Here is a 21,268-nt window from a genome sequence, read left to right on the forward strand (position 1 = left end):
AGGAATACAAGAATATCATTGATAAATGAAAACAGCTATATGAAATACATATGTAGTAATACAGGGTTAAATGTTTCCTGATGAAGTAAAGTTTGGAGACTTCTGGTAGGTCACTGTCATCCCTTGTACTGGGTCCATTATTAATGAGAACTGGTTCCTTCCAGGCAACCCATCCTCTACCCTGGCTGCCTCAAGGCCCCAGAGGTGAGTAGTGCCTAGAAACTGAAGGCTCAACTTGCCTTTTTCACAGTAATTTCCTGTCCACCCAAGGCCACAGGTACAGCTTCCATCCGTGGAATTGCAAAGTCCACCATTTTTACAGGTACATTTTAACTCACAATTTGTGCCATATCTTTTCTGGGGACATCCTGCAGGAAAATATTTTTTAAAATATCAAACTGAATAAAAGTGTCACATGAGTAAACATTTTTTCTGTACTTGAGATAAAGTAGCCATATCTATCTAGACAGCAAAAGCATAACATATCTTAAAGAATCCCCTGGATGTATCTGTAAGATTACAAGTACATTACTGTCATTCATTCATTCACTCCGTAAATATTTATTGAGCTTGTACTATTTGCCTAGAACACTGTGAACTGCAGGTATCCTAATGAACAATCAGCAATAATTCCAAATTAGAGCAGGAAGTATTTTGTATATTTAGTCTCATAAATGATGAAAAAGAAAGATGAGAGCTGTTTGTTTTTTAACATTGTGTGCTGAAGTCAAAAAAGCACTTTACCATAGAGCACTGAAAGACACAAAGTAAAATGTACTGCCAGGGGAAGTTAATACATAGGTGGGTGACAATGACCAGACATAAGAGAAACTGAGACTCTCCTTCCTGTCCAGGAGAAGTAACTGAATGATGGCAAGTGCTACCAATTGAAAAGTAGAGCCCCCTAGCCTGAGAATAATGTTCACATTTAGTTGATTTTGTCATGAGGAATATGGGTCCAATATTGCCAGCTAATAGGATTTTTTTTTTCAGGAAAACTCAAAATCCATATTTTATATGAAATTATCCAAACTTTGAAAGTTGGCAAATAATTAAAATAGTTTTATAGCATGGTGGAAGTCAAACTATGCCAGCCAATTCAAACACATTTGTGGCTAGATTTGGCCAAGGGCCTGCCATTTATGACCTCCAGTTTATAGTATTTTTACATAATGATATTTTCCACGTGAATTATCTCATTTAATGCTCACAAATACCCCTGTGATGTGGGTAACAGTATTCTTATTTTACTCTTGGGAAAATCAAAGCTCAGAGACTAGTCTTGCTAAAACAGCCAGTAAGATTAAGAATCAAAACTCAAATTTAGAACATTTGACTTCTAATCAACTATTTTTTCAATTCCAGCTAGCAGGAGAGACATTAGAGATTTCTTTATTTTTTTTTTAATTCCAGCTCGCAGGAAAAACATTAGACAGATTTTTTTTTTTTAAACCTGCCCAAAGGCATTGGTTAATACAAAGCAGAGCAGGTATTTGAATTCAATATGCATGGCACTTTATTTGACTGAATAGCTGTACTTTAGAACCAAATGAAAGAAGCATTTCGATTTTGTTAGGTAACAGTTATAGTTGTACAAATAATGGTTGAATCTTCATTGCATGCGTAATAGGCTACCTTAAGTTCACCACCTTTAAGTTAACTACCCTCAAGTTAACTTTTGCCATTGAAATGCCTTGTTGGAACTGAGGGATCTGTGAACATAAAGAACTCCTACTATCCCTAACCCCTACTACCCCAAGATAAGGGACAAATACATGATTGGAAAAGCGAGGACCTAAATGTTTCTGCAGGCCCAAGTCTTAGGACAATATTAAGGCAGAATTGTGAATATAACATGGTTTTTGTAGAGTTAAGGTGATCACACAATTCTTTCAAACAGTATATAACTATATATCTGGGATAAAGTATTCCATCCTCTACTCCAGTCTTCCTGGTTCCCTTCCTAAACAACACCACTAGGTGTTCTCATTATCACTAGGTTTTCTCTTCTTTCAATGAGACCTACCTTGCCTGCTTTATTGAAATCACGGGTCCATCCAGTGCTCTCTGGCCCCAGTCCTTCTCCATTTTTTCTCCTACCACATATTTTATTCCCTCTAGAATACACATAATTCACTTACTAATGATGCTTTTATTTATTGTCTTCCTTACCTCTAGAAAGCAAGTTGCATGAATACTATATATTTTATAGATATTTTTCTGTGTGCTTAAACAGGCATTGGCGTCAATAAATATTTGTCGAATTAAGTGGAGAATGACTGAATAGATTCAGAAGTATTCCTCATTAAAGAAGTATTTGTAGGTGTATCTATCTTCCTTCTTTAACCCTTTTTTAGCAAAGGATTAATAGAGATGAATAATAACATAAATTTTGCTTTACTTGATAAATAAAATTTCCCAAGATTTCTTCTTAATTAGCAGAGAACTGTCTCATTTTTTAAAAACAGGTGCATCGGAATTTATTCCCTCACACAAAATTTATATTCCCCACTGCACTATGGATGACAAGTAGATTATTTAAAATAATTTTACTATAAACAATGCCATTATGAATATGTTACGTGTTTATTCAAATATAACATTATAGTGGTAGAATAAGTTACCAGAGGGTTCTTTGGATTAAGCAATATGTGCATTTTAAATTGTGATTAATTTTATCAAATTTGTCTACAAAGAGATAAATACTAAGAAGCCTTAGCAATGTGGCTCTATTTCAATGTTTAGCTAATGAGGCATACTGTGAAAATCTGATGGGGGAGACCACAGGATGTAAGTGGAACTTAAGTTTGGACTTCTTGCATTATGGAAGATGCTGAACGGCTTTTGATACACTCTATTGATGGTGTGGATCCTTTTCTTATCTATAGATATACAGTAACACTTCTTTATTAAGAAAGTTGGTCTTTATTATTCCAGTTTGTTTATCTTTTCATTTTGTGTGTGTATTTTATACTTTGAAGACATTTTCGAATTTCTTTAAATTCAAAGGATCATGTTAACTTTTTTTCTTTCGTGGGTTCTGATTTTTTGTTCAGCTTTATATATGGTCTCACAATTTCTTTTAAAATCCCTATGTTAATTCTAGTACTCTCATAGTTTCTGACATTATTGTTAAGTACTTTGCACAACTGGAAGTAATTTTGGAAAACAAGGTAATATAGGATTGCAACTTTACTTTTGTTTAGATTGGTGGTCATTTGTCTTAACATAACTTTATTATATTTCATATTTTCCCTATTTTCACTTCAGTAGTTCCTCATTTCCATTGTCTTTAAGTTTATTTTATTATTTTATTGTTTTTTATTTTCATTACTTCTTATATACTAATGTATTTTGGAAGGTAAATTTTCCTCTGTTTACTGAAATTAGTTTTTACCCCCAGGGTTCTAGGGTCATTATTGTTGCTTTTAAATTTCTGGAATATCAATTTTGTTGGCTTTTTTTTTTTTCATCTACTAGGTATTTAAGAAGGGTATTTTTAAATGAAGTGGTATAGTGTTTTTTTTTCCCCTGGGAAGAGAGTGAGTTTTGTTATTACTGAAATATGTTCTATGGACACTTGAAATAAAATATGTATTCTCTTATGATTGGACAGAGCAGTCCATACATGTTGATTATATCATGGTTGTGTTTTTCTATAGCCTTGCTGAATTTCTAAGTGTTCTATCAATTGTTGACAAAGGGATATTGAAGTCTCCAACTATAATTATGAATTTGTCTGTTTCTCCCTTTAGAAGTATCAGACTTTTGTTCGTATATTGGGCAGTTATGTTATTTGAAGAACACACATCTAGGAGTTCAGTGTCTTCTTAATGAATTCACCCTTTTATCATTATGAAATGGCCCTGTCACTGATAATTCTTCTCTGTTCTGAAGTCTACTTCATCACATGGTATATTGCTTTCCATCCTTCTATATTCAACTAGTCTATATGGATATGTTTCATTCTCCATATATTTATGCATATATATGTAACCTGCAGATAACACTGTAGGTTTTTATTGAGTGTAACATAATTTGAAATTATGTATACATTGAAGAATGATTAACAAATATATCACCTCACATAGGTTTTTTTTTTTTTTTTTGTAATAGCATATAACAGTTACTGTTTACATTGCTCAAGAATATATTTGAGCGTTAACTCAAATTTGGTCAATAACTCTAGTTCCCATGTTGTTCAATAATTTCCTGAGATTTATTCCTCTTATCTACCCATAATTATATACCCACAACCAATATGTCCCAGGCCTCCCCTCCCTTCCAGTCCCAACCAGCCAGCCTCCAACAATCACCATTCAATTCTCCTTGGATGAGATTGACTTTTCTGGATTCAGCTTATGAGAGAGATTATGAATTGTCTTTCTGTGCTTGGTTTACCTAATGTCCTCTGTGTTTATCCATGTTGACACAAATGACAGGATATATTTTAGAGGGCATATTTAAATGATTTTTTTATTCCATGTAATTGCTAACATGTTATGTTTGTCATTTGTTTTTTAGTTCGTTCCATGTTTTTCATTTTCCAACTTCTTTTTAATTACTTTAGCATTTTGAATACAATTTGATTTCCAGAGATATCCCAGCTCACTTTCCAGGTAGATTGTTTGTGATTCCTGTAGGTATTACAGAATATGCGTGTGACTTGCCATGCTCCACTGTGACATTTTACCAGTTTGAATGAAGTTTTGAAACCTCAGATCCTTTATGTGCCTTTATCCTCCCCATTTATAATACAATTTTCTTAAATATTTCTTCTAAATTCATTGAGAGCCACATCAGAGAGTAGCATGATTTTTGCTTCCCTTTTCAAGCATATTTTAGAAAACTTAAGAGAAGGAAAATAAATTTCATGTATCTGTATTTTATTCTTTCATTTTTTGCAATCTAACTTTCCTCCTGTTCCAAGTTTCATTCTTTGTTTTTTTCTTTCAGTTTCGAGAATTTCCTTTAGGTATTTCTTTAGGTTAAGTTTACTGGCAATAAATTTTATTTTCCTTCATCTGAGGATATGTTTATCTCATTTATTCTTGATGGATGATTTCAGTGGATATGGATTCTGGATTCAAAGTTTTTTGATTTTTGTTCTTTTCCCTTCCAGGGTTCTTAATGAGAATTCTGCTGTTGATCTGTCTGCACTTCCTCTTTAGCTAAGGTATTGCTCTTTCACTGCTTTTCAGATTTTTTTTAGTTTTCAGAAGTTTGATGTTGAAAATTTTTTTTCAGATTTCTTTGAGTTTATCTTTTTTGGCATTCACTCATTTTATTGACTCTGTAGACTGATGTTTTTGTTACATTTGAGACATTTTCAGTCATTATTCCTTCAACTACTTTTTGACCTTATCCATTTCTCCTCTCTTTTGGAACTCCCTTCTCTTCTGATGACATCAATGTTAGTTTTTTGTTTTTTTTAATATGTCTCAAGGGCCCTGTGGCTCTATTGTCTGTTTGTTTATTTACTTGGGGGTTGTTTGTTATTTTTTTATCTCTCTTGTTTAGTTTGGTAATTTCTATTGTTCTGTCTTGAAGTCCGCTAATTTATTTCTCTATCTTGTTCATTCTGCTGTTTAATTCATCCTGTGAGCTATTTAAATTTTTGCTATTGCACATTTTCCAGTTATAAAATTCCATTTGGTTCTTCTTCATGTTTCTTATTCTTTGCTGAGTCTTTATATTTTTGTTGATTTTAATTATGTGCATTGTTGCTCATTGAATCATGTTATAATGACTGGTTTAAAATTCTTGTTAGATAAATCTTACCTTAGTCATCTGAGGGTTGATATCTATTATCTTTCAATAGTTAAGTGGAAATTGTCTGGTTTTGGTATCATGAATAAATTTTTTGTTGTTGAAACGTGGACATTTTGAATATTCTGAAATGAGACTACAGATCTCATTTAAGTCTTCCATTTTTGAAAGCCTCCTATGACATTGCACTGGCAAAAAAAAGAGGTTCATCAGATAGAGGTTGAAGTCCAAGTTCCCCAGTTGGCCTTCAAGTGGGAAATGTGCCCCCTTCCTCCTAGGCCAGATCCTTCTAGAATCTCAGTAGGCCTCTGTAGACACCGACTCCACGAGAGAGGCAGAGGTGCTTCCATATGGCTCTCCACTGGACCACCTCTGACACTGCATGGGATGGACTCATTTCTGCTTGGTGGTCATGGAAGTCCTGCCCCTCCTCTGGATCTCCTGACACTCCCTCAGAGGGAAAGGCTGGCGACTCCTTACTGCCTGGTGGGTGCAGGTTCACACTCCCAGCACTTCACACCAACAGCAAGGGTGGGAGGTTCATTACTACCTCGCCCAGCTATGAGTTTCCACTCACATTATCCCAGGGAGGAGAGGAGTGGCTTGCTCCGTACAGGTGGGTCTGGGAAAGTGCACTCGCCATTGCAGTTAGGTATGCAGTTTTATTCTGTAGTGTTCGCAGAAGAAAACCAGTAATTGTCAAAAAGTTTTCTGTCTTGCTGGGTTGCCCCCATTCCTGGTTCTTCAACTGGAAAGAAAGAAGACTTAGCTAGGCCTTTTGTTCTCTGCCTTCATTGTCTCTCTGGGATGTAGGCTTCTCGGGCACTCATTCTGGCATACAAAAGACAAAAAGAAAAGCCAGAAATCGTGCCACCATGTTGTTCCTTAGGTTTATGAAGTCCCTAGTCTGTCTGCCTCTTCTTTTATCATTATGGTGATTTTTATATCTGTTTTGTACATATGCTCTAGAATTGTTACTGTGTTCAGAGGGAAAATAGGGGATAGTATGGGTATTCTATTATCTAAGTGAAAGTCTTATAAATATGATTTTATGTAATCTAGGGGGTTTTCTTTAGATAGCACATATAATATTACATAATATAGTGAATTTCTTATTTATTACACAATATGAATTGCAAGGGAATTAATAGAGTTCTGTTTTCACCTAATTTTTCTCATTCCTCTCTTCTACCTAATTTTAGTTGGCTATATTTTTGTTCTTAAATTCTCAATTACAGCATTCTAAATTCTAGAATTTATCTTTATACATAAAAACATACTTATTGAGCTGTTGTATTTAAATATTTTGATACATAATGTTCCCCCTCCACCTGTAAACCTTGAGTGAAGAAATAAGATCCATATCCTTCTACTCCTTCACCTGTTTTTCCTGTTTATTGCTTGTTAAAGTTATGTTAAAATTCTGTACTGTTATAATTTATAATACTTACCTTCTGTCACTTAGTCATATTCCAACCATTGTTTTAAACTTAGCAGTAATTAAAATGTGGTCTTTGAACTACAGGGATTCTCCATTTATTATTTTGTTGCTCAAATTTACCTTTCAACTGTTTTTTCAAAATATTTTAAGGTTGTTATATTTCCAACAACTTTTCTTTTTAAAGTTGTTTACTTGCCACCATGTTATATTCGAGTAATGGTTTAACTGTGAATAAAATACTTGATTCACATTTTTTTCAAGAATTGAATAGGCATTGATTAATCATATGCTAGCAATGAATACTGCTGTGAGTTATAAAGCTAGCCTGATTTTACCTGTTTTTAAGTGATCTTATATGTTCCTTTACATCCTCAACAGAGTTACCCCTGACCTGCAACCAATCATAACTATTATTTCCTAGGACACAATGCATTCATTTAATAGGTAGCATCAGTTCTTTTATTTCAGAGAAAAAAAAATCTTGAAAATTATATTTGAACATTTACCTCTTCCACTTATCATTTCTGTTCTTTTCCATTCTATTACTTCACTTTCCTTATTATCAGCATATTCTCTGTATTCTTAGTTTCATCATCAGCAGATTCTGTCCTCCTGTTACCTGCTTCTAATGTGGCCTTCATTTGTATCATGTGAGGTTTAAATTTAATTTTACTTCTCTGAGCTCTGCCAGCTTACTTTTTCATTTCCTTTTGTTGTCTTTTCATTTATTCCATGGACCCCTGTATCTTTGTATTGCACTCACATTTTATGGAGAACACTTTTTCATTATGTCCTTTGAATTCTTGGAAGAAATTCTGGGTTTGTGTATGCATATGTGTGTAGGTATAAGTATGTATGTGTACTTTATCCTCCCTTTAGCTACAAGGCTGTTTATGTTCTCTGTCATAGTGCAGAGTAGAAAACATGGTATGCCTGTGTATTTCCTCTGTTCCCCCATTTTCCTCCACCCTATGATGTTTCCTTTGTTACATTTAAGACATTTTCAGACCCACCTATTCAACCAATCCTTGTTTTTCAACAAGAAGTCATTAGTTTTGCCCACCTGTGTGTGCCCAGGAGAAATGGCTACTCTGCTAGCCCCACTCAAGAGCTGGAGTGACCCAGCATCCTCTCTACCTGTCCTCCTTGAACTGAATTTGAGACTTCTTCTGTTATTATGATTATTATAACAATTGACATTATGATTTATAAAAAGAAAGTTTTGTAGTTTTCAACAAAGATTATGTTTTTCTTTCTAGCTTCTGTCTTTCTTACCCTCTGTTGGCTTCTGAGAGTTGAAGAGGATGTACACTTCTTCAGTTCCCATTATTTGACATCTCCAACACAAAATTTTTAGCAACTTTATAAAATTAGTAACAATTACTTGAACATTCCCTCCCAGTCAAGAATATTCATAAATTATTCTTTGTTTCTGTTTACAATATTTTTTACCTTATTTTGGACTATTTCCTAAATATTGCTACAGGAGTGTGTACTTTCATGGTATTAAAATGGCATTTAGAAAAGAAAGTGTTGTAAACAATGCCCAAGCAATTATAATCCCTGGCACCAAATCTGCTTTAATGGTTTGGCTTAGTGCTTGGATGGACAAGGTGACTCTGCAGTCATTGTTACCTTGCTGACACCTGACTCCCATTTGGCCAGGGGGACACTGGCACCCTCCAGTCACTGGGTCACACTGTCCTGTGCCACAGGAACACCGTTCAATACAATCCTGCCCATAGTGATCTTCAGGACAAGCTGCAGGAAAAAGCAAGACAAAGTCAAACAAAACAAAACTACACTTTTCTTATTAAACATTTTGCCAGTTGAGATTTTTAAAAACTTAAATATATGGCCCTTTTTCTTAAATGGGACCTACTATCTAGTCTTCAGTTTGGTTTTTGGTCTAAAAGTTTACTTTGAAAAAACAGAAGTAGGAATTCTTCAAATGACACTTATTTTAGAGACATTTTAGTTGAAATTAGAAATAAATGACCAAATATCTATTGCCAAAAACTTACGTATGTCCCTTAAAAATTAGGAATACCAGGCTAGGGATGTATTTCAGTGGTAAAACATTTGCCTAGCATGTGTATGACTCTGGAGAACACTGCGAAAAAATAAAATAAACAAAATAATAAAGAATGAACACCAACTCTTTCCAGCATGGATCCAGTCTCACTTTGCCCCATGGCACTGGCTTACAGTGTGTGCACATGTATATGTTTTTGCATTGCATATATGTTATATTTGTAATAATCTTGACTATTTACTCTTAAAATCCATATGGAAACTTAATTTACAATCCTAAACATCAGCATAAGATCCATGGTGTTTACATTTTCAAATATTGATTTATGTATTAGTACTTATTAGTCTATCTACCTATTTATTTTGCTTCATTCCAAAAATTCATTATGATGCTTACCAAAATGCAGTCAATACACAAGCAAAACAACCATCTGTGAGAATCAAGGGAGGGAAAAATATAGCAACAATATAAATAAAAAACAACATTATTCATCTTTGACCTTGCATAAGAAGTGGGCTGCAAATTTGGCTCTAATCTTCAGAGTTAAAACAAAGGGAAGTGCTGATGTAGAAGATCATAGCTTTCTTAAGACAATGTGTTCCTAACATTCAGGGAAACCACAGCTTTTGAAAATGCTTTGGCATGAGGATATTTATCCATTGATTCTGTCTGAAAAACAAACACCGAGGAGCTAGCCAAGACCTTTTTTGGGAAATGTTTATGGCTTCCACTCAAAGCTGAGCTGGCAGTTGAGAACCCAGAGGCTATATCCATTAAGTGTCCATCGTCCCTACCTGGATTCAAGACTTTGATTTGTTTTTTATCCTCATAAGTACAGTAGGAAGGAAAGTTAAACAGAAAAGTTACCCTTATGCAAAGAAGACAGAGTAGCTTCCTGGCAGGGAAATACAAGCATTTCAGGTATCTTCAGCATAGGAAAAACTTAGTATTCTGTCCATGCACAAACTCAGCTATCATTCTTTCAAACAGGATCATGAATGAACGAATTTCACAGTCTGATCACATAGCTGGAGGTGTGCATGCTTGATGATGTTTATAGCAGTTCTTCTCCTTGTAAGATCATTTACCAATGGGACTTGTGCCCTTTCCATAGTGAGGTATGTGATTACAGAACAGAGCATGAAAATGTCATGTGCAGCTTAATGCATGATCACAAAATGAACATCTTCATCTAAAGCTCCCAGTCCCAAAATTGCTAAGGCCAGGACTGCCCCCATTATGTGCTCTCCTTCTTATTGCCTCCCCTATGTTCCAGAATAATCATCATGATCCTAACTTCAAATACTAGGGTCTCCTTCTGACTCACAGCAGTGTCATAGGTGATGAGTACATCCGAAATTATTTGGGTTAAGCAAAAACTACCCAAATATTTAGAAAATGAAAGATCTGATAACAATAAAATACATTTGCTCTGTGTGTCTAAACCTGTACATTTTTAAACATTCTTCACCTTTCTGTCCCTTAAACTTTATGTCAATAGTTTTGTATCATGCAGGTAAGGTCTTTGGATTTTGTGGCACTGTTTACTTTCTAGTGTTTACTTTTTGTTTACTTATGAATTAGCAAATTGCTGAGGATAATTGAAATGGTGGGACTTAGACAATGAGTTTGACATTGTGAGTGCAGGAACAACCTGTTTGCTCTGTTCTTGGCAAAAAGATTTTCTAACCTTGATTTGGGGCCAGAATTACTGGGGTAGGAGGGATTATGACCCAAAAGATCACTTTCATTATTTTGACCAATTTCAGCCCTCAACCAAAATCTTTCAGAAGTACTTCTCAACCACGAATTTAGGTCTGCTTGTGTTTGCTGTTACTGCAGTAAATTATTAAGTGAATTACAACAGCATTTATTCTTCTAACTGCAGTCCTTAAAAACCTCAACTTTAGCATATCTGCTACCTGTATTGGGCATGGAATCATCAGCACACCTGCTCCATAATAGATCAGAGTAACTTACTTTGACTGCAGTCTGCTCCGATGAAGCCAGGAGGGCAGTGACAGGTGCCAATCATGGTATCACAGCTACCACCATTCAAGCACTTGCATGTCATTTGGCAATATGGGCCATAAGTGCCTTTTGGGCACCCTGTTAAAGGAGACCAAAACCATATGTGGTGCTGTAACTTAAAGCAGTCCATAGTCATGTAGTTAATTCAACATTCCAATTATTGCTCTATGGTATTTTCAGGCATTTCAAGCTACTGATTCAAAGATGCGAGGATATGAGATTATATAGAGGTCCACTAAAATCATAGAGATGAATGGATATCAGCACCTGTTGCTGCTTAAGAAGATATTGGACTTAACTTTGAGCCTCCTTGGTAATCTATCTCTAAAGAAAGCTTAGAATGGGAGACTTTTTCTAAACAAGAGTATTTCATTCCAACCTAGATATATGTATTATTTTGCTTAAGGTTTAAATACTATAGTTTGTTTTGTCTCAATGATCTAGGCTTCTTTAATAAAAGTAAGATTTCAAAAGATGCCAAATAAAGAATGCTTTTCATTTTTTGTTAGCTTTCAATTGTCTACTTTCATATCTGTAGATGTATGGTCTACCAGGATGCTACCTATATAAGAGATAAGGAAATGTTTAAAGAAGGGTTTTTCTGAGATTCAAATTTTTATAATCTCCATCTCTGTCCTGTCCCCAAACTCATGGTTCTTACCTGGAGTCTTAGATTTTGCTAATAGTCTCAAAAAGTGGCTTTGTCTTCTTTCCTTTGTCCTTCTAGTTTAAAAAATAAAATTATCTACAATGGAAATGGGAAGCAAAATATCCCCAAATTGTTCAGACCAGGGTTTACCTCTCTGGTGTAGCTGTGGTGTTTCTTTATTCCTCTTTTGTGTAAAATGATGAATTCACTTTGCATTGTCTCCTGTCATTCTCTCTTTCCAAGGGATCTCATTTCTCAAAGCTAATTGACCTCTTTTTTGGTGTATAGCATCCTTTAGTATTCCCAAGTAGTTCTTTATTTCCTGACCTTATAAAAACTTAATAGAGTGTAACACTCACTATAAAATTAATGATTTAAAAAGGTGTCTTCTCTTCTCCCATTCACTAAGATACAAGTTCTTCTGGCACATCCTACTGGGTTAGTCATGTGAATGTTTATAGTTTTTATCAAATTACTAACAAAGTAAAATGAATGTATGAAGTTGAAAAATAATGTTCAGTGGCTTGGTTTTAGGGAAAAACACATAAGACAAGCTGAAAATAGAGAGGGAAGCAGGGAGGTCTGGTATATATTGCTGACATGTTGCTTCTAAAAAAAGAGGCTGAATTAACAACTGTTGATTAGTATGGAAAACTCTAGAGTCACATTACTGTGAAGTGAAAGATGGCATGAATTTCTGTGCAAGTGAAGAAAAGAGCAACAGTTTAGAAAATGAAACCGATGCTCTTATTGAGGAAAATGTTGAATTGCAGATATAATTCTGAGTAACAAAGAGTCAGCATCTCTGGTGAAAGGATTGAAGGGCTTAAATATAAATATTTGATTAAATCAAACAACTGATACCTGTGATGGTCTATATTTGAAGATAATTTTCACATAAGTTGAAGTGCCTTGGGAAACATAATTTCCCTTTGGCATATAACTAACTGCAGACTATCTCAATGGTGGTTTTACATTTGATACAATCAGCCCTATCTATTCCTTTTTCATACTGAGAAAAACATCACCTCATTTCTGGACTTCAACTTAATTATTCTTTTGAAATGGGAATACCGAATTTGATGAAATTAGTCTACTAAGGAGGATGCCATCTTTCAAAGATAGTGTGTGCTAATCTCTTAGTCCCCCAACTCATTAAATTTGTATCAAGACCATGGTATATGTTTATAAAAGTGCTCTATACTTTTTTCAAGAATAATTATTTTTTTGATAATTTTACTTTCTCATTCAATTCTCTATTACGTGAAAGTTGGATTTTTGGAATCATGCAAACAACCCTTGCTCAAGTGTTCACTGTATTTAACAAGGAAACACACCCAGGACATAATGATTTCATTTGGCTTTTCTGAGTCAAATTCAGTCCCCCTCCCTCATTTCCTAATGTTCCATTTTGATCACTACTTGGCCTTTGCTCGATCTTTTACAATTATTTCTCTCTGGAAATGTTGTCTCCCTGGCAAGGGGTATTGAGTTATTTTCCATTACAAAGTGATTTTTCCCTATCATTGCACAATCCCCTTCTGCTCCTTCATTCTAAGAGAGAGCTTGGATTCACATTTACAGTTCTGGTTTGTTTAAATATTAAAGATTAAATGGCAAGTCTCTCTGCTACTGTATGCTCTGATGATGTGAATGGCATTTGGTAGTTTCATTAGAAACCTAGAACAAACAAAGCTATTACTGAATCCTGAGACAGCTCCCAAGCAAGTGAACAGCATGATTCAGTTTTCCACAGTCTGTTTTTCTAGGATTTGACCAAATTATTCACCATGCATTTGCCATTGTTACACAGTATTGCTTTATTGTTAAAAAAAAAAAAAAAGGTACTAACATTTGGTCTTGCTGAATATTTATTGCTATGAGCAACAACATTACTGTCAAGCTTCCATGAATGACTTGATTTCTTCCTCCTGGCCCTGGTAAGCTATTTTGTGGCCCACATTTCTCAAAGCATTCTATATCAAGTGTGAGGCTGTTCTGAATACTTTGAATAGAACTGGTTATGGTTATAGAGGACTCCTTAACTTTTCTTGAGGAGAGTAGATATAAACAGTATGTATTGCAAGTTGCAGAAATAAAAGGTTTCCAGGGTCTGTGCTACTTTTAGACCTCTCATTGGTCATAAGAAAAACATAACAGGGTGAGTTTGCCTCTGCTGGGCAGTTATTGTGCTTTTCCTACCTGTTATCCACAAGCTGGGACTGACCTGCCTATGCGAATTAAGGAGAAGTGGTGAGATTCTTATTGCAAGTTTGCCTGCTTCCTCTGACCTCTGCCGAGAGAAAATTTTAATTCTCTACTCTGAACTTGAGAACATGAAAGCCCAGTTGTTCTTGGCTGCGGCAACTTTTGCTTTGGAGCCAGCTACACCTTTTATGGATATTTTCTTGAATCCTTTTTCATAGTCCTGTAATTATAGTGGATGTTGCCAAGGAACCTTTGCAGCCACATTCACCACGTGTTGCTTGGAACTCAGCCAATTTGACCAGGCAGGGGAGCAGCTCCCCTGATCTAGCCAGCCTCCCTGTCCCAGGGTGAAGCCACCCTCCTTAGACCAGGCTAGCTCCCCTTCTGAATGAAAGCATAACCTGGGTGTATGCAACTCAATCTTATTTTTTTAAGAGAAAAATGATATCCTGGATATCACGATGGAAAAATTTTCTCAAGATAGGTATCTTCCTTTTTTCTAGTATAAGGCTGTTTGAAATGTGCCATCATAAAAAACTAATAGAAATTGATTAATTTTATATTTAAGTTCTTCAGCTTAAGTTTGAATAACTTTAATCGTTCTGGGCCTCAAACAAAATATTAATTGAAACCATTTTCATATGTGTTTAATTGTGTTTTTAGCTGGTAATGTTTAAAGTTAGGAAAAAAAATCAAGAAGTGACATTCAAAATATATATTCTATGGCTTGTAGAAAATTAAATAGCTTGATCATGAGTTTATGTTTAAGTGATATTTGGGGGGAAATAAATCCCCAAATCAGTCGTATTCTTGTAGAATTAGGAAAGGAAAGCAGAAGCAATCTGATATGGGAAGGACTAGGGAAGAAAGAGAGTAGTCAGAGCCAAGTGGAGGAAAAATTGAAACTGAGGCCAAATCATTCTATTCTTAAACCAATAAAAAGTACATTATAAATAATTACAAGCTTAAAAATTAAGTAGCTGACTGAACATTTTAACATGCTCCTTGGGACATTTTTTTTTTTTCTCGTACATTCTTCAGCAACCATTTTCAATGTTAAAATGTCCTAACAAGTCAATATTAAGGTCTTCGTCTAGGGGCTATTCTTTTTTATCACACAAGAGGAGCCAACTGGCATTTTGTCATTTAAGTGAGTTATCATTTACATTCCAGAATAAGAATTTGATTCAATTTTTCCTAAGCAGACCCTGGAACTAACTTACTATGTGAATCACTTTAACTACATTGTCGTTTCCCACATGTTGATTTATAAGTTCATCCTTTCCTCTCTTTTCTCTTTCTTTTCTTGTTGGATATTTGTGAAGAACTTGGATATATTTTGAATGGAAAAGGCAAATAAAAGAAGGAGTTACACAAGAAAATACATGCTTTAAACTTTAAGTAAGAAATCCCATGGAATTTGCTATGAATTAACTTTTGCCTTTTAGTATTCTAAGCAATGACCCAACCTTTTGGTGTCTCCTCAGTAAATTGCAACTAAATAGAGACCACACTTACGGAGATGACAGTGGTTTCCATGGTAGCCAGGCAGACAGGTACATCTCCCTGTGACTGGGTGACAGTCCTCATTCTCTGCTGAACACTGACATACCTGGTTACAGTCCTTCCCATATGTGCCTGGTGGACAAACTAAGGGGAAGAGGAAATGTAAACCCAATGAATTAAATTTGTCTGTGTAAATATAGCTCTAAAAGTGAAAGCAGGGAAAAATTTATTAAATAAGACCATTGCCTACAGAAGTGTGCTGCCCTTTGGGATTTAGGTTTCATTAAATTTACTTGGGGATTACTTCACTGTTTGATTTTGTTTTGTTCAGTCAATTTGTGACCGACCGTCAAGGGCCAGCTGCAATTTTCTTGTCACTGAAAAAAAAAAATCATAGGGTGATGTCAGGTAAAATCAACCAAAATAATAGTATAATTCATGAGGGACCACATATCTGGATAAAGATATTTTTTTCTGGTACAGCTGGTTTAAACTCTCAAGGTTGTTTCTCTCTGTACATTAGCATGTACTATATTTGTGTCACTTGTCAGCCACTCTGCTGGATTCTGCTGTTTCCTTTTACAAACCAAATAGTAAAAGCTTTCCCTCCAACTTTTAAATAAAATAATGCCTTTTCTTTCAGAAAATAAAAAGGTTTTCTGGGTATTTTTCATCTTATAAAAAGGAGTCAAGTAGACATTTTGAGTTTCATGATCATGCCACATTCAAACAGATTCAATGAAAAAAGCAGACAAATTGATCATGAGGTCCTGTAGGCCTAAAATTGAATAATAATTTCTGGACCAATCTTTCTATTTACTACCAGGAGTATAAGAAAGAAGTAAACTCTTTTCAAAGACCTTGTGTTTGAGAAATTACTGGTTGTTTTATTCTCTCCCTCCATATTTTTGTTTGTGGTTTCTTCAGTCCATTCTATCCCTTGTTTTCGCAGCATCTGTTATTCTAAAGAATACTACATCTTCCAGCTTTCTTTAAATAAAACAACAAGAAGGATGGAATTTCTAACTATGGGCCAGTGGTTACGTGCTCAGTACTAACATCAAAGAGATCAAACTCAGGGTGGTTAACAACAACAACCAAACACACATGCACACACAAAACACACACACACAAAAAAAACCAAAATATTCACTAGAGGGCTTTTCCTTTGATTCTTGACTGGGACATTCACAAATATGAGACCAATAATTGGGATCTTACTCAGCATCTGAGCAGCCGTTCTTATACTCTTCTGTTGGTCTAGACATTCTTTTATCTAGAAGTCACTGATCATTCAAATATCTATCAAAGACAAATTCATCCTGAATTTTCCAAATACATCAAGAAGTACATCTGGCTTTACTGTCTGAAAAGCTTATTTACTTGATAAGTGACTGAACAAGAATGACCAATGATGGGATCTCAGGTGGCAGGAATAGATCTGGGATGTTCTTTCTCCCTTCAGCTCCTGTCAGTAAACACATGAGGGCATCACCACATTCCCCTTTGGCAGGAGGGAAGGAACTACTTAATGGGAGGTTTCTAACAGGAAAGGGTGACAAACAATCAAAACTATAAAAATATGTGCCATTAGAGACTTCTGAAAATTTTAGAACCCCAGAGTTGAAGTTACCAAAAATTGTTCCCATCATTGGGAAGACCTGTTCTGGGTCACAGGGATTGCATGAGCAAAAGCTTGTTCTTCCCACAGCAAATAAGCACACAAAAGAGTCCTCCAAGAAGATCAATTACACTGAGAAATCCAAATGGCTAGGCTGAGCACCATAGGGTTTGTATAATAAGTTGCAGTAACCTGATCTTCATATCTATTTCCCATCTGGAAGTTTGGAAACCGCTGGCATAGGGCTTTGAGGGAAATGACATTTGGGTTGCTGTGTTTTGAGAGGGTCATCAAAAAATTGCACAGGTCTAAAAGTGTCCAATGAAGGTGGTGTGGTCCAGGGTCAGGTGGCCCTTTGCTACACCACTGACCTTATCCCTGGCTTTGGAGAAGTTAATTAAGTTGTAAGACTTTCAATTTTCTTTTCCATATAATGAGATTAATGGAATCTTTCTCACAGATTGTTATTAGTAACACAGAGGACAAAGTAAAATGTAGTAATATATAACTCACAGTGCCTAGGCAACATTTTTCCCTCTCTATTAAAACACATTTAAAATCAGAATCAACTGTCCAAAAAAAGGTGCTCTATGTAGACAACCACAGAATAACTCCACATAATTATGAAGAAACTTTGTCTAGAATTTACAGACCATCTTTCTATGTATCTGCTATTCAGAGAAAATTATTTCTTAAAAACAAACAATGAAATCACTTAATACGAAGTTTCTGTTACACATATATAGCAAACTTATCCACATTCTCATTAATTTTTCCACTCTTTTGGGGCTTTATGAAACTGTTCACAACTGTTGGCTACTTTTCTATCTTTGGAGAACCCCAGAGACATTTTAAACTTGCACTATTGAACTCTGGAGAAATCAAAATTTTAGAAGATATAAATAATTTGCTCATGAAAAGTTGACCTCTTCGTGCTCTTATGGTCAGTTCTCCAGTGGATGTTTAAACCTCATTAAAGGAATTTACAATTTGTACTGTAAAGCAATAAAATGAAAATGAAAATAAAGAAATAAAAGCAAGGAATAATATTCTAAATGTTATGCAAAAAGAAGTTTTGAGAAATATTATAGCATTTCTTAGATTACACAGTCACTATGAAACACATTATCAATTGTCACTTGGCTAAAAACGTGACTTTGACTAAAGATTCAGAGGAAATCAAGTTAATGCAAAGCCTGGTAGCTTCAATTCTCTGCAAGAGAAGGTCATAAGGAACAAAAACAATTCCTCTCATTAGTTTATTTTCATATGTGTCCAGATGTACTGCAGTGTGTGCTTTCAGCCCATCTTGCAAGACATGCAGAATTCTGGAATCTTCTCTTTCAATCAAGAAATGTTGACTACACTGTGATCCAGGTTCACAACAATGAGCAAGATCAGACATGATTTTTGTACCCATGAAGCTCACAAAACTAGGAGACAAAAACAATCAAATATGGGCTGGAGATATAGCTCTAATGGTAGAGTGCTTGCCTCGAAAGCACAAAGCCCCAGATTCAATCTCCAGCACTGTAAAACCAAAACAAAACAAAATCAAATAATCATTCAATCAAATACCTAATTTAAACATATTAAAAGGGTACAGAGTGTTTTGTGGGGAATAACATCAGGGACTCAAATTTAGACACCAAGTAAGAGATGGGTGTTTGGTTATAGATATTCTCTCTAAGGAGATAATGACTTAACTAAGATCTGAAACACTAGAGAGGTGGTGTGTAGGGAAAAGTGGAGTGGGAGGAAATAGCAGGGAGAAGAAGAAATATCAGAGGGAAAACCCTGGTCACTTGAGAAACTGAAGTGAGTCTTAAGGAGAACATGGGCAAGAGTACCTGTATGATGGACAAGGGTCACAATCTCATCATATAAACATTTCGTATCCTAAGGCTGCCATAACAAGTGTGCATTTATAAATCAGTGACTTAAAACAACACAAAATTATTATTTCACAGTTCTGAAGGCCAGAATTCTAAAACCCAGCTGTTGGAAGGGCTGTCTTCTTTCTCGAGGTTTGAGTAGAGAATCTTCTTCCTTGCTTCATCAGGGTTCTAGTAGTCACATGCATTCTTTGGCTTGTGGCATCTCCTTCCATCTTCAAACAAAAGCTTAGGTTCTTGCTTCTCTGATCTCTTTATAAGAACTTTTGTGATTATATTAAGCCCACCCAGATAATCAGAAAAATCCCTCCTCCATCTCAAGATGCTTGATTTAATCACATCTGCAAAGTCCTTTTGCCATGTAAGGTCATGTGTCCACAGGTTTCAGGAATTAGGACATGGGTATTGTGGAGGCCATTATTCAGCCTACCACACGTCTATGTTCCTAATCATTTCAAGTAACTTCTGATTTATTCCATAGAGATCATGTTATTATAGGGTCATGCTCTCCATAGTAACCTGATGAATAACTCTTTGTAGAAATGAATACAAATCTCCTCTCTATATTATAAAAAATTACAGGGAAAAACTATTGTCAATTATTTTAAAAAATTATATTTATGGATCCAAAAGAGGAGTATTAATACAATGTCACATTGAAAATGACTTGAGGAGCTGGCCTGTAGCTTAGTGGCAGAACACTTGCTTAGCACATGTGAGGCAATCCTTAGCACTACTTTAAAAAATAAACAAAATAAAAGCATGCTGTCCATCTACAACTACAAAAAAAAAAAAAAAAAAACAAAAAACATTTTTTTAAAGAATAAAAGAAAATGACTTGGGATTCTTCAGAGAATCTTTGGAACTGTCTTGGGATTCCCAGCACATCTAAAAGGAGATCCAGGAATAATAGGAACTGTGCATTGAAAAAGAAATATATATATATATATATATGTGTGTGTGTGTGTGTGTGTGTTTATATAGTATGTAAAGGTATTATATATTTATATAATACATCTAATATATAAATATATAACTATGTATTATATGAACATATATAATTATGTATTATATATTTATATATCACTTTCCCAGTGCTGCTACGTAGGAAATGAGACTAATGCTAACATTATTTAGCCTTGAAGAAATCACAAAATCTAGTATTTTAACTCACTAGATAGGAAAATCAGTATGAAAAATTTTACATTAATATTTTTTCTTTGGCCATGCTGGTGCACACCTGTAATCCCAGCAGCTCAAGAGGCTGAGGCAGGAGGATCCCGAGTTCAAGGTTAGCCTCAGTAACTTAGTGTGACCCCAAACAACTTCATGAGACTCTGTCTCAAACTAAAACTTAAAAAGGGCTGGGATGTGGCTTGGTGGTTAAGTTCTCCTGGTTCAATCCCTATTACCAGAAAAAAAAATCTTGTTTACCCTTTATTAGCCATTGCAAGAACTGGTGAACCCAGTTTGAGCTAATGTATCCAATGACTCTTTTTAGTTGAAAATCATTCTGGGTAGCCAAATGATAATAAAACATCAATGGGTGACTTCCACGTAGATTTAAGCTATCTATCCTTATAAATCTACATTTTACTCTTTTAATTGACCAGTAAATATACTCATAAATAAAAATAAATGGACAATTTATTTTAATCTTGTATATTTTAAATTTTTTTGTACCAGAGAACTGCTGCTTGCCCCAGGGCTGCTTCAAGCGGCTCCGGTTACGGAGGAAAACCGCGGCTTCTTTGCCCGGCTTGCTCCAAGCGGTTCGGCGTGGCTTCTTGCTCTTTTCGCTTACCTAAAACCACCGCTTCTCCTGCTTACGGCCCGACCAGCGGGACAGAAGACAGTACACTTCAAAGGTTCATCAAGCAGCTTCCCCTTTATTCAAATAACACCCTCAATATATAAGCAGTCTCATGCATAAGCAATTGTAACCAGATATATCCATCCAATCCTATTAAAGGTCAAGCAATCACTCACTCGAGCATACATGTAAAGTATATCTGTCCACTTGCTAGGCAGCTGAACTGATTATAATATAGCCAATTGTAAACGCATCCTGCCTTTCTCCAGGCATAATCAGAATGCCGTTTGCTCTCTGCCA

At 35.3% G+C, this 21,268-nt stretch overlaps 1 protein-coding gene across 1 annotated transcript in view; it reads right to left on the reverse strand.

The window, feature by feature from the left end:
* Positions 1–66: 66 nt before the first annotated feature.
* The window catches only part of LOC306637667 (EGF-like and EMI domain-containing protein 1), a gene marked incomplete at its 3' end in the record, with an annotated part of 604,663 nt that continues 583,461 nt past the window's right edge, over positions 67–21,268 (reverse strand). Inside the window, exons 18-21 of the mRNA XM_079100439.1 lie at positions 15,652–15,783; positions 11,226–11,354; positions 8,846–8,971; positions 67–368 (exon numbers count right to left, since the gene is read on the reverse strand). Of these exons, the coding sequence (XP_078956565.1) occupies positions 67–368; positions 8,846–8,971; positions 11,226–11,354; positions 15,652–15,783 (689 nt within the window). The remainder of the gene's footprint in view (positions 369–8,845; positions 8,972–11,225; positions 11,355–15,651; positions 15,784–21,268) is intronic.

The sequence above is a fragment of the Sciurus vulgaris genome, assembly GCF_902686455.1.
Source record: "Sciurus vulgaris genome assembly, chromosome: 10".
NCBI classification, from domain to species: Eukaryota; Metazoa; Chordata; class Mammalia; order Rodentia; family Sciuridae; genus Sciurus; species Sciurus vulgaris.